This window comes from Cydia strobilella, chromosome Z, assembly GCF_947568885.1.
Source record: "Cydia strobilella chromosome Z, ilCydStro3.1, whole genome shotgun sequence".
Taxonomy (NCBI): domain Eukaryota; kingdom Metazoa; phylum Arthropoda; class Insecta; order Lepidoptera; family Tortricidae; genus Cydia; species Cydia strobilella.
The window spans coordinates 16,138,837-16,152,254 of NC_086068.1; the positions used below are offsets into that span (position 1 = coordinate 16,138,837).

A 13,418-nucleotide genomic window follows, 5' to 3' on the forward strand; every position below is an offset into this window, starting at 1 on the left:
TGACATCAAAGTTATCCTTTACTTTGTAAGACATAACTTTTCTAATTTAATGTTTCTGAGACAACGGGAAGCACCCAATATATTGTTTAAATATTGTTTTTGGTAGGGTCTGATCTTGAAAATATAATAGGGATAGTTATTCCCATGTGATCTTTTTCATGGCATGTTCCCTTGATTAGATCGTCTAACAATTCAATGTACATATAAACTACATTCTTGCTTTAGCCCTCTCTTAAGAGCATTAATTTGGATTGCATTTGCAATGAATGTTTTACATTATAATTTTTTGTCGCGATGTCTATGGTGATGTTTTCTTTACTTTAAACCATTAAAACTCGCAACTATTATTTTCTGATTTAGACTTAATGAAACATAATTGTGGAATTAAAAGGGGTAAGTTGAAACTTTAAATGAGCACCAATAAAGAAATACGAATACCTGTTTAATATTTAGTTAATACAAGTGTTCGTAAATACGCTGACAATACTATGTAAATTGATTATTGCTGCTCGGTAACACTGAATCTTAGAGCACACTGTAACTGCACACCTAGACGAGAAAATGATTTCATTTTGAATATGAATTAATATGACAAAGTGGCAGCGGGATAATGTACAGGTTGGCACAACATATAACATATAAGTTGACATTTTTCTTTAATGCGGTATAGTGTTGATAATTTTAACAAACATTTGTGTATCAAAGCCAATATTTTGAAGATAATAGTTTTAGTTATTATTGTAGTTTTAATTTTTAATGCATTTTTGAGCCACCCTGTATGATTCTGATTAAATTAAATAGGTAGCAGTGTAGTATCTATAGCAATCATGAATGTATCAACTGACGGTTGAACAAAGACAGTGTTTTATTATTTGCAAAGTAGGTATATTGTAAATTTATATCTTGTAATATATTACTAATCGAACCTAGTTTTATTATTAAGCGTTAGAAAGAAATAAGTTCTAATAGTACCTATTGTACACTATAGGCAAGATATTAATGAACGACTTTTCATATAAATGTCACTGTGTATGTATGTAGGTATATGGCATCGTAGGTTTCTACCTTTAAGTCTGAATGCTCAATGTGAAGTTTTCTATCTATCTTGAAAAGGCGCATGTGAAAAAAAATTGGTACAGCTATTGTTAACAACAGTAAATATTTCTTAGATTATAGATGATACAAATTCTAGTGACTATTAATTATGGCATTTTGAGTTTTCGAGCTGCTGCTAATTAAATACAACCTTGCAGCTAAGTTATTCCAAAACTGATAGCGTGACAGCCACAGAAAACTGTCTTACATACGTAAGATTAAATTCCTAATATCTAAATAGGTAGGTACTTATGTAAGTGTTGCATCATTGTTCTCATCGAGTATCTTATTCGACTATGCACAGATCACTAAGTATGTAATTGAAATTGTATTAGGGTAACACACCTTACGAGGTACGACGTTTGTTAGACTTGATAATTATTTCATATAGGGACCTGAACATTTTAAGGAAGATGTGGGAGTCACTTTCACTATTGAAACATAAAAAACCGGCCAAGTGCGAGTCGGACTCGCGTTCCAAGGGTTCCGTACATTACACAACTTTAAACAATGTAGTTTTCTATGTGAAACGTGAGAGAAATGTCTTTAATAAACTCGTAGAGGTCGGATCAAAAACTAAATAATTAAGTCTGACTCCCGCTTGACTGCACATTTCTAATAGGTTTTCCTGTAATCTATAGGTAAAGAACTATATTACGTATTTTGTTTTAAATTTTAGACCTAGTAGTTTCGGAGATAAAGCGGGGGGAATGGTCATTTTTTGACCATCTTCTTGAATAACTTCTAAACTGTTTATCATAAAATTATAAAAAAAATATATTTGATATTCTCAAAATGAGTTCTTTCATTTGATATGTAACAGGATATAGTTTGAAAAACTTTATTTTTTTATTTCCTCATTTACCCCCCAAAAGTGCCCCCCATGTTTAAAATTCATTTGTTTACGTAACATGTCTGTCTTTGGGTCACAAACTTACATATGTGTACCAAATATCAACTTAATCGGTCCAGTAGTTTTGGAGAAAATAGGCTGTGACAGACGGACAGACAGACGCACGAGTGATCCTATAAGGGTTCCGTTTTTTCCTTTTGAGGTACGGAACCCTAAAAATTGATATTTGGCTCTCCATAATTGATAAATTCTTATAAGATGTCAAAGCCACGATCCATCAATTGACGTTTTTGGTTCAAGAAATTGAAATTGAAAGCATTATTCGAATACGGCCGTTCGTGTGTCTTTCTCTCTCTGCCCGTCCGTCTGCCCGCGGTTTAGCTCATCGCCCTATGGCCCTACTATAAAGCTGAAATTTGGCAATAGCAAAGCGGTAAAGTTTTTAGAATAACTAGAATAAATAAATAAAAGGTGGATGAAATTCTGTTTATCTACTGGATTAGAAGCGGCTTCGGAATCCTACACCTAGCATAGCCCAATATGCTCTTGACCGGTTTTGACCTAGAAAAATAGTCTATTTTAGCTTTAAGTAAAAAACCGTAGGTTAACTACTGTACCAACGGCCTGAGTTTAGTGATAGAAACTTAAGCGATTAGTAAAGTAGTCTCACGATGGTTTTCTTGGACAGGTATGCCTTAACGCATATTCCAGGACAGTACTAAATGTTTAGAATATTTAATTGGACGGAAGCAATAAGGCTCATAATTTACATTGTTATCTACATTATTGGACCTTAAGTTATCTCGCTTCATATAATTATAATTAGGTACAATACAATAGTGCATCATTATGACTTCATGTGCATTTTTGTATCTGTAAAACATGTTAGTCGTACTGAATAAGACGTGAAATATTACGTCGGACGTATCGAGAATGTGATGTTACTTTTGATTAAATTGTCTTTAATAAATCGAGACTAGAAAGTGTAAAACTGCGTGTACGAATGTAACGACCTGAATGTAGGCAATAAATAAAGGTTTTTTGGAGCAGTAACATGACTTTGACGACTATCGCCCGTCTTCGAGTGATAAACGGAAAGACACAATCCGTCCGCGTTAACTTATAGGTACTCAAATCTTACCTATAATGATGCCGTTACTATACGATCATGCCAATTGAGTTAGACCAAGCTAAATTGGCAGCGATTTTGATAAACCAGACGGTGCAAGTTTCATTTTAAACGTCAAACTTCTACGAGATTATGACGTTTAAATAACACTTGCACCGTCAGGGCTATCAAAATCCCTGCCAATTTAGCTTGGTCTAACTCTATATACATCATACATGGTTAGTCTAGTCAAAAAAGTATACGAGCTCGTATATTTTAACATACGGCCATAGTCAGGATTCATTAGTATTTTGGCCTTTTGCTTAGATGTAGGTGTATAATACAAGTTATTTTGCTTGGGTTTCAACTTCTAATTTCTAATGTTCGATATTTGTTGACTTTTAAATATATACTAATAAAAAACTGAAACTGAAGTTACACAAATATAGTTTTTTTGGAATCAGGTCATACATTAAACTACTTTCAGCAAAAATCTAGATGTGTCTCAAACGCTATGTGTGTAGGCAGTGTAGGCACTCGGCAGCAAAGTTTCTTCGCCGCTTGTGCCTGGAAGTCTCGCAACGCTCAAAATTTGCCCTTGATTGCCCTTTAGAGTTTAACACTCATTCACTTGCTTTTATCTATATATTAGCACAAGAGGTAAACAACTATTATATATTAAAACATTTAATGATTTTTACGTCATAAAATATCAAACATAGAACGTGTAAACCAACAAAAAAACGTACGTAGCTGTGTAGCGTTCGCAAAGTAGTTTTTTGCGAACTAGTGCTATTTACTTTTCCAGCATTTTAAAAGTTAATTCTGAGTATTCTGATCGTAATAGATACGTCCACACCAAAGAGTTTGGATGTTCAGAAACTATATATTTTTATTTTGCCATTACACATTTATTACGTACAAAGATTATTGTTACACGTTATAAAGTAAATTTTTATTTGTTACTATATAAATAAAACCAAAGAGGATATAATAAGATAGAGCGGTACGTCATAGTAAATTTTGTAACCACAGTAAATTCACTGCCATCTATCGACACAATTTAAAACTAAAAATGAAGATTTATAAAAATACGATTAAATGTATTTAAAGATGGATAAATGTTTTTTTTTATTTGCATTTATTATTTTATATGATTTTGACTCATGTTCTTTTACTGATATGCGTTAAAACTGTTAAATAACAAACGAAACCGTCAACGCCCTCTATACGAGAGTAGGCCAAAGGTATATCCATCTATTACGGAGTTATATCTATCTTTGATAAAACTATAGCTTGTCAAGGGACTGTCTCATTTCAAACATAGACAGAGAGAATCATACTATCTTTGTCTTACACTAGTACTAGCAACCTAGAAAAGGATGAGTATAGCTTTTTTGTTCCTATTTACTGACAAGATTTGCTTGACCTTGACCAACTATACATATATATGTATATGTATAATACGATATTTCACTATATAAAACTTTTTTTACTATTTGGCGGAATGGAACTATCATTGCCACGTTGGCTGCCGTTAACAGAAAAAAATTAAAACCGGCACCCGCTATTTTCACATAAAATTTAGTTGTATTAAAATAATTAACTGAAATTGCAACTGTAAGTGTTTTTGTGTGAAATGAGTTAAAGTGATTATTTTTTGCAATGTAAATCAACGCTGAACGTAGTTTATAGAGCTGAATAATGTAACATAAATACAATATCATTTTTTTCGCAAATGTATTAATCATTGTTGACATTATTTTTGAATTGTATTTTAATTTTGCTTTTATTATTATTTCCTTATGCCATTGTGTCGTCATGTATTATGGGCTAAAAGCCTGAAATAAATTTTAATTTATTTATTAAAAAACGTCGATCATTGTAAGTACGTGTGAAAGTGTAATTATTTACTTGTCCCGTGTCTTTTATTGGCCTGACGGCTCATAAAAGACATCTCGGGACTCGTCAATAATAACACACTTTCCACAATTGCATTGAAATGTACCTTCACGAACTAGAGCTACATGTAATAGCAGCAAAAAAGGCTTGTAGTTTATCTTTTTTACTCAAGAAGCCACGTTTACTTTTAGTATACTCGATCTGATATGTTTTAAATCTTAATAAGGTATTATGTTTTCATTGCGGTTTGGTACGAGTGTCAGACGTCTTGTCTTAACTTAACTGACGTCTCTCTTCTTAGTCTAATGGTAATGCATGTCCTTACTACAATACTTAAGCTTTGAGTGAAGTATGATTTAAACTATCATTATTTTGTATAAGTATTTCAAAGTCCACTGCGTATCTCAGGTCGTTACATTCAAAAACGCGACTATGTATTCTACGCTTATAACTATTATCTACCTACGAACTATACGACCTTTTATAATAATATAAAGATAACTGTAATATCTTGGATATTCCTTGCTCTCTTAGTTAATAACTTATTATAATTTAACTAATCAATAATCATAATAATATCTAAAGAATACTTAGAGCTTTTACGTTTCGAAGCTTCAACAGCGACTTCATTGCTATTGCAGTGAGCAACTTTTCTATACAAACATACACCGCTACTCGTAGGCGCGTTTCAAGTAGGTACTAAATTCATACACAATTCAAATCTAGTTATTAGCATCGTTCAACATGGTTTAAGTTTTGTTTTTTTTTTTTAAATAAATCCTTCAATTACCGACTCGGCTCAATCAAATCAGAAGGCCTAAATGATTGGTAAATAAATATATATCCTAGATTTGATTGAGCGAGCAGTTTTTATATGATTGAATACAGTAAGTAGTAAAGAAGTGTATAGCATTATTTACTATTCTGATTTAATTTATAACGATACACTTAATGTAAATTATTCATCCGAATTGGAAAAATAGACGCTCATTTCCACTTAAGTAACTAAAATTCAGCTACCTATAGGTACAATATTCGCTTTTTAAATAACGTTTGAAAAATATGCCTTTATAAAATCATAAACGTAATCAACGATTTTACTAAACATTAAATAAATTATGATTGTGATTGCATTCAATTATCTGTCGTCTACACAATAATCATACATCTGATTAATATACGATTTTATGTTTAAAGCAGTTTTCTTGGTAATGATGATGTTGAATATTATTTTTTATATTTACAAGTGGCGCCTAATCATTACAGCAGCGTACGTATTTTGTTTGTCAATTTCGTTGGGTTCGCGGCTGTTCAGCTGCGGCGCACCTGGCGCGTCACAGGCTCACAGCGCGCCGTAGAACGTCTCCATCAGGCTTGTGTCGAGGTCGCACTCCAAGAAGATAGTGTCACTGCACTCCTCCTACAACAATATTAATACAGTTAGGTATTTATATCAAGAAGCAAATAAAATGACGTTCTTCTTCTTCTTCTTGGTAAAATATAATCACACCTCTATATTAAAACTTTTTTTAATTATCTATAATAATAATTTCTAATTTAATTTGTAATTTAAGCCCATTTGTGTCATTTTCAAGCAAAAGGTACCACATTGTCGCTTGCCATAAAGACGCTCTGACAGGTTTTTCGTATAAAGATACAAGCAACTTTCGTCCTTATAGTAAGCGACAATGTGGTACCTTTTGATTGAAAACGTCACATTTGCTGGTGTTTGTTATACTAAGAAATGTCTATGAGATTACACTAACAATACCTTCTTTTAAATAAAACAAAAATTAGTTTTTCTAGAAATCGGACGACGCCCAACAAACGTTTATTTTACTTTTTAAAACAAGGTGTAGGTATGGCAGTATTATAAATGGTAGATTTGTTTACCGGTGTAGATTGGGGCGCGGGAGGCTGGTCCCCGCCCCTCCGCGCGTGTCATTTGGAGGTCTTGGGGAGGTGGCGCTTCATATGCAGCGCGAGGTGGTCGGACCTGGCGAACGAGCGCTCGCAGACCGCGCACTTGAAGGGCTTCGCGCCCGTGTGCTTACGGTAGTGCCGCGTCAGCTCGTCCGACCGCGCGAACCTCCACTCGCACTCCGGCCATTGGCAAGTGTAAGGTTTCTCTCCTAAGTCAACACAATAAAAACATCACATCAAACCCTACTACCTACCCCCGACCACTGCTTTAGTTTAACCTTTCTTACACTAAAACAGTGATAAGAGTATTTGATGGCAAATATGCCACCTCGCATAGTGCAAGCGCATGTTATGATGCTACGAAACGAATTTGTGTATTATCAGTTTAATAGTACAAATAGCCAATAAAAGATGATCTGCAAGGTATAGACATACCAACTTTGAACTTTAAGCGGCAACTCGCTTTGCTATAAGTACTACAGTAACAATGAGTAATAGCTGAATATTATATAGAAGGTACCTATGTTTTAACGTCTATTTAGATATAGAATAGAATATAATTTTTGGATTTTTTTTGGCATTGATGATTTGATACTTAAGTGAGTCGCTTAACTTCAAACTCTGGTAATAGGCCACCAAATGAAGGAAATACAAGGACAAGGTAAATAATTCGTGTAAAAGCAAATTTTGGCAGTTGTAGGGAATGGTGTATAAAACAAGATACTAAAAGTACCGGAGGGTGGGGGTGAAGCTAACGGGCAGGGGGATGGGGGTGTTAGGGTCCCTTTTTATAGTTTTTTTAAATAATTCTTAAATAGTGGCCCGTAACAAAAAATATTTTATTACATAAGTAATATACACAAAACTTTCTACAAATAAGATTGTGTACCTACACTTTATAATATGTATAACATTTCCTACAAAATAGATATACAGTGTCCCAAAAGCGCTGGTGTCCTAGCGGTAAGAGCGTAAGACTTTCAATCCGGAGGTCGCGGGTTCAATACCCGGCTTGTACCAATGAGTTTTTCGGAACTTATGTACTACGAATTATCATTTGATATTAACCAGTCGCTTTTCGGTGAAGGAAACTTAAAATACGTGAGTGACCCGTTATTAATATGTTTAATATGTGTGTGTCTCAGGGAAGTTTTGTTATTAAAAGGAAAACATCGTGAGGAAATCGGACTAATCCTAACAAGGCCTAGTTCCCCCTCTGGGTTGGAAGGTTAGATGGCGCAGTCGCTTTTGTAAAAACTAGTGCCTACGTCAATTTTTAGAATTAGTTGTCAAGCGGACCCCAGGCTCCCATGAGCCGTGGCAAAATGCCGGGATAACGCGAGAAAGATGATGATGACTGTCCCAAAAATATCACGTTAAACTGACACTGGAGGTAGGACACGCACAAGGAAAATAATTATGCACGACATCTGTACCTGACCGGTACAAGCTTTACTTGCTACGATTATTGCCATTGCCACCCACATTCAACTAAAATGCTGTGGCTGTTTGCATCCCCATGATTTGTTTTATTTTATATTACAAAATTATACTTTCGCATGACGCTTTGTTCGCAGACGCAATTTTTTGTTAAAAGTACCTCTATTTAATTTAGGAAAAAACATACCTGTATGTATCCTCTGATGTGCTTTCAGGTGAGAGCTTTTCGTGTATACTTTCGTGCAACCTGAAATAATGCATTTATAAATAAGTTTTATTTACAGATTTACAGAGGACATTGATAATAAACATAAAAAAGTACTATTCATAGTATCTATAGGTAGTTCAGCCATCTGCTCATCCATTGAAATCGGAGAGAATTCAATTTTTTCCAATTTTATTATTATATTAATACTAGCGACCCGCCCCGGCTACGCACGTGTTACACAAAACCTGTACAAATTATACACTAAAACCTACCTCAAGAATTACTGTATTGATAGGTGAAAACCGCATCAAAATTCGTTGCGTAGTTTTAAAGTTCTAAGCATACAATATGGACAGACAGAGCGGAAATCGACTTTGTTTTATACTATGTAAATGTACTATAAAACGATACCACTTCACTGATGTACATATCAAGATAAAATTGAGAGCCCCAAATAAACTTTCAAGAGCGGATATCTCAAAAACTGTACAAGATATCGAAAACCTTGACGAAATAAAACTTGTAATAAATTTAATCACCTCTCATTTCATCATATCGCTAAGACGCATAGTTTCCGAGATATAATCGAAAAACAGAAAAATGGAACCTTCACCCCCCCCCCCCCCGGATCAACACGATTCCGTCGGGGCCATGATCTTCAGCACGAAGTGTAACACAATATATAAAACAAATAATATAAATATTCACGCGGCAGTTTCATAATTATAATCGTTTTACAAAATCTCCCAATATCTTCGAATTGACTCATGTTGAAGGTTAAATGAAACAAAGACGGTGGCAATTGAAATATCTGGGGTCGACAGTCTTTTTATATATTTTTTTTTAATTATCAATTTATACATACAAATATGTAATTTGGTCCAACACAATTCGATATTTATTGCAACAAATCTTTTTTCCGAAGCAGTCATCGAACAAATTTTCCAAAGAGTTAAATTTTAATTCGTATTGTATTTTATTTCTTTTTGTATTTTCTTTCATCTTGTATACCATTTATTTTGCGGTCTTTTTGTTGGATTTATTTTCTAATTCTATTTTTTATGATATATAAATTGTATTGTTCCAATTGCCCCCGGAAAAATGGTAACAATTGACCCATCGTCGTTTTTATAAATATTAAATTACGCATAAAAAATATGGCAGGCTTAACCCAATAGTACTTAAAGAAACTCCATGAAGCTGCTAATCGTTGTCAAAAGTAGTAAATGACAACGTGAAATATTTTTACTTGGTGTCAAAAAAGTAATGTTGCCCTATAAAAAATCTGGCGTGCTTCAACACGGTACACGTTTTGCTGGCAGATGTTCTGGTTGTCAACATCTGTTTGGGAATTATCGAGCTTGTTTCAAGTGACCCCAGTCTCCTCTAGTATTTCGCAACCGGCGACAACTATGCAGTTGACTTGTTGTAAGCAACTCACCCATGAAGTCACAGTGGTGTACTCTTCTTTTTTCTAATTCAGGGTTGTTCCGCCGGTTGTACTTGACAGAGGCGGGGCCCAGCCTCGAGTGCAGCATCGGAGCGTGATGCGGCGCGTGGTGCTGCTGCGCCGGCGCTGGCAGCTGTGCGCCCATTGGCGGCACCTGTGCCATTGCCTGCTGTCCAACACAATGCTCAACGTTTAGCTTCATATTATAATATTACGCAAGCAGATATCGGAGGGAACCGAAATATGGTTTTGAGGCACCTGTAGTAATTTAAAGAAGACCAACCGAAAATACCATAAACCAATGGGGTTGAAGCAAACTAGCAGTCTCTGAGCTAAGCTGGGATGGACGTTAACACGAACTATAACTATATATACTAAGGGTTCCTTATTGTCACGCACGGAAGCCTGAAAAGGGATATACAAAACCGGCCAAGTGCGAGTCGGACTCGCGTTCCAAGGGTCCGTATATTTTTTACACAATTTAAACAATGTATTTTTTATGTGAAACGTGAGTGAAATGTCTTTAAAAAACCCGTAGGGGTCAGATCAAAAACTAAGTAATTAAGTCCGACTCACGCTTGACTGCAATTTCAAATAGGTTTTCCTGTAATCTATAGGTAAAGATCAATTTTGTTTATTTTTTTCAACATTTTAGACCCAGTAGTTTCGGAGATAAAGGGGGGAATGGTCATTTTTTGCCTATTTTCTTGAATAACTTCTAAATTGTTTATCCTAAAATTATAAAAAGAAAATATTTGAGATTCTCACAATGAGCTCTTTCATTTGATATATAACACGATATAGTTTGAAAAACTTTATTTTTTAATTTTCTCATTTACCCCCCAAAAGTGGCCCCCATGTTTAAATGAATTTATTTGCGTTACATGTCCGTCTTTGGGTCACAAACTTACATGTGTATACCAAATTTCAACTTAATTGGTCCAGTAGTTTCGGAGAAAATAGGCTGTGACAGATGGACAGACAGACAGACGCACGAGTGATCCTATAAGGGTTCCGTTTTTTCCTTTTGAGGTACGGAACCCGAAAAATTGGGAGCCACTGGGCTACCATAATGATCTACATATATCTAAATACTCGCATTTCTATCGTTTAGACAAAAAATACGTTTAACTGCAACGATAATCGAATGGTCAAAATAATGCGTTCTAAACCTGTCAAACACAACGGTTTCATGATTTCTTTATATTACTACTTTGAAGTGTATGTTGAAAGCATAGTGTTACGTTTACCTGTTGGTGATGGTGTTGGTGATGGTGCGGGAGGGGCGGAGGCGGTTGCGGCGCGCGCAATAAAGGCGGCGGGTGGTACGGCGGCGGCGGCGTCCGGCGCCCCGCGCCCTGCAACAACAACGTTTCTTGCTTCTACTCTTTACTTCAATATTTTTCTATTTTCTCTTTGTGAATTTCTTACTTTAACATTTCCAGGTAGTGTCATATTAGATACATAGGTCACTAGATAAGTTTTGCAATTAATGTATATGACAACAACATTGAATTTGGGTATACGATACGATTTCCTATTAATGTAGGTATTCTGCTTTGTGAAGCGTCCAAGTGATGATTAATCTATCGCTATAATTATATTGTTTATGTTTATAGTTGCGGAGCTCGGTAGTAAAAATACGATCGCAACAGCACAAGCAGACATGGTACCACTATCCGTCGCATGGCAAGCAATCGCAAAGCATTATACGAAATTGATACCTAAGTAAAGCAGTTTCATCTCACAAAGCCAGCAAAATATCTAACCCAGCCACCATTAGGAAATTCTGAATCTTTGTAACAGGTATGTATTACGGTGGTGGTGAATGGTTATTCTGTCCCTGGCGTTCTGAGATGAGAAGATTATAAAGTGAGTTTTACCTGCATCGAATTGCCTGGACTGCCTTGGTCGGACCCGGGCGGCGTCAGCGGAGACATGTACACCAGGCGTGCTGGCGGATACTTGGCAAATGAGCTGACCGGTTGCGGCAGTGGCTGCGGCGTGTGCAGCGGCGGCTGCGGCTGCGCGTACGTCGGCGGTCCGCACAGTCTTTCCGTCTTGATCTCGAGAGGACTGAGTAGCGGCGTAGCGCATTCTTCAAGCAGTGGATCATCCGCTTCCAGCTTGACGTGTGTCGCTCCGAGTGGAGCGAGCATATTTGCATTTTCGGGATCGATGTTCCTGATCGAGGAGGCGATGTCCTCCCAGAGAGCAGGCCGCAGGAACGCATCGTCGCGAGAACAAGTGCCGCCATCAAAAAGGTCCATGTGGGCGGGCGCTAGCGAGGCGCCCTCCTGCTTGCAAAGCAGCGACTCGAAGTCAGATGTCTGAAATGATCATCATATTACAAATTGGGGTGCTTTGAGTGGCAGCATGGTGTTTTAGTCAGTGCTTGAGATGCCGGTGTGAGACCGACTGCTTGAACGTCTTTTCTATTATCGAGTCATGTCTTTTCTATTTTTAATGAGATATCAAAGCCAGTTATGATCTTACATTGTATCTCGCCGTATATTTAGTTATCAGAGTATCAGCATGTCATGAAACATATCGAGCAATCATCGACTTTATAAACATGAGTGACCCAGTTTAATATATTTAATAGGTCAGTGCCTCACGGAAGTTTTGTTTTTAATTTATGTTTTGAATTTAAATTTATTGTGTGCTTTAATAATAAATAAGGGTGTGACGAAAGTAGGCTTGTTCGAGCTGCTGAGGTGTTTTTTTTTTTTCATATTTTTAGTTTTTGTGCAAAACTCATTATAATTTTTTAAAGTGCATTTTAGACCTATGTTCGTGATTTTTAGGGTTCCGTACCCAAAGGATAAAAAAGGGACCCTATTACTAAGACTCCGCTGTCCGTCTGTCTGTCTGTCACCAGGCTGTATTTCATGAATCGTGATAGCTAGATAGTTGAAATTTTCACAGATGATATATTTCTGTTGCCGCTATAACAACAAATACTAAAAAGTACCGAACCCTCGGTGCGCGAGTCCGACTCGCACTTAAGGATGAATCACGTTAGAGCGGCCCGTGACCGGGCCGGAGCTTCCGGCGCATACTTTTCTATGACATTTTCCATAGAAAACGGCCCCGGTCTAACGTGAGTCATCCGTTAGCCGGTTTTTTTCTATCGAGCAGAAGTCAAATACTCAGGATTCGAATCGCTGAAGTCTTTAAAGAAAGGAAAAAGGCGTCAAGATTGCTAATAATTTTTTTGGCAACGGTATTGTGATCTAAAAAAGCGGCTTTTGAAAAACTCCTCTCTTTAAAGCCTACTGCACCTTAATGTAGAAACTTTCTAGACTAAAATTTCGACGATCTTTTTGTGAAATTCTTATTATGAAGTTTGACATCCCTATAATTAATCAATATTTTGATCTGATAATTAGACTATGATGGTATTTGTATAAGACGATTTAAAAATACTTGTTACTAG

The 13,418-nt window shown here is 36.1% G+C and overlaps 1 protein-coding gene across 2 annotated transcripts in view; it reads right to left on the bottom strand.

The window, feature by feature from the left end:
- Positions 1 to 6,304: 6,304 nt before the first annotated feature.
- LOC134754363 (dendritic arbor reduction protein 1-like) overlaps positions 6,305 to 13,418 on the bottom strand; it is a 114,898-nt gene continuing 107,784 nt past the window's right edge. The window contains exons 3-8 of one of the 2 annotated variants that reach the window (XM_063690658.1): positions 11,863 to 12,309; positions 11,224 to 11,337; positions 9,971 to 10,133; positions 8,509 to 8,568; positions 6,852 to 7,090; positions 6,305 to 6,378 (exon numbers count right to left, since the gene is read on the bottom strand). In XM_063690658.1, coding sequence (XP_063546728.1) covers positions 6,900 to 7,090; positions 8,509 to 8,568; positions 9,971 to 10,133; positions 11,224 to 11,337; positions 11,863 to 12,309 — 975 coding nt within the window. In that variant the 3' untranslated portion in view covers positions 6,305 to 6,378; positions 6,852 to 6,899. Of the gene's footprint in view, positions 6,379 to 6,810; positions 7,091 to 8,508; positions 8,569 to 9,970; positions 10,134 to 11,223; positions 11,338 to 11,862; positions 12,310 to 13,418 lie in introns of those variants that run through there. The other variant, XM_063690659.1, reaches the window with a different exon arrangement.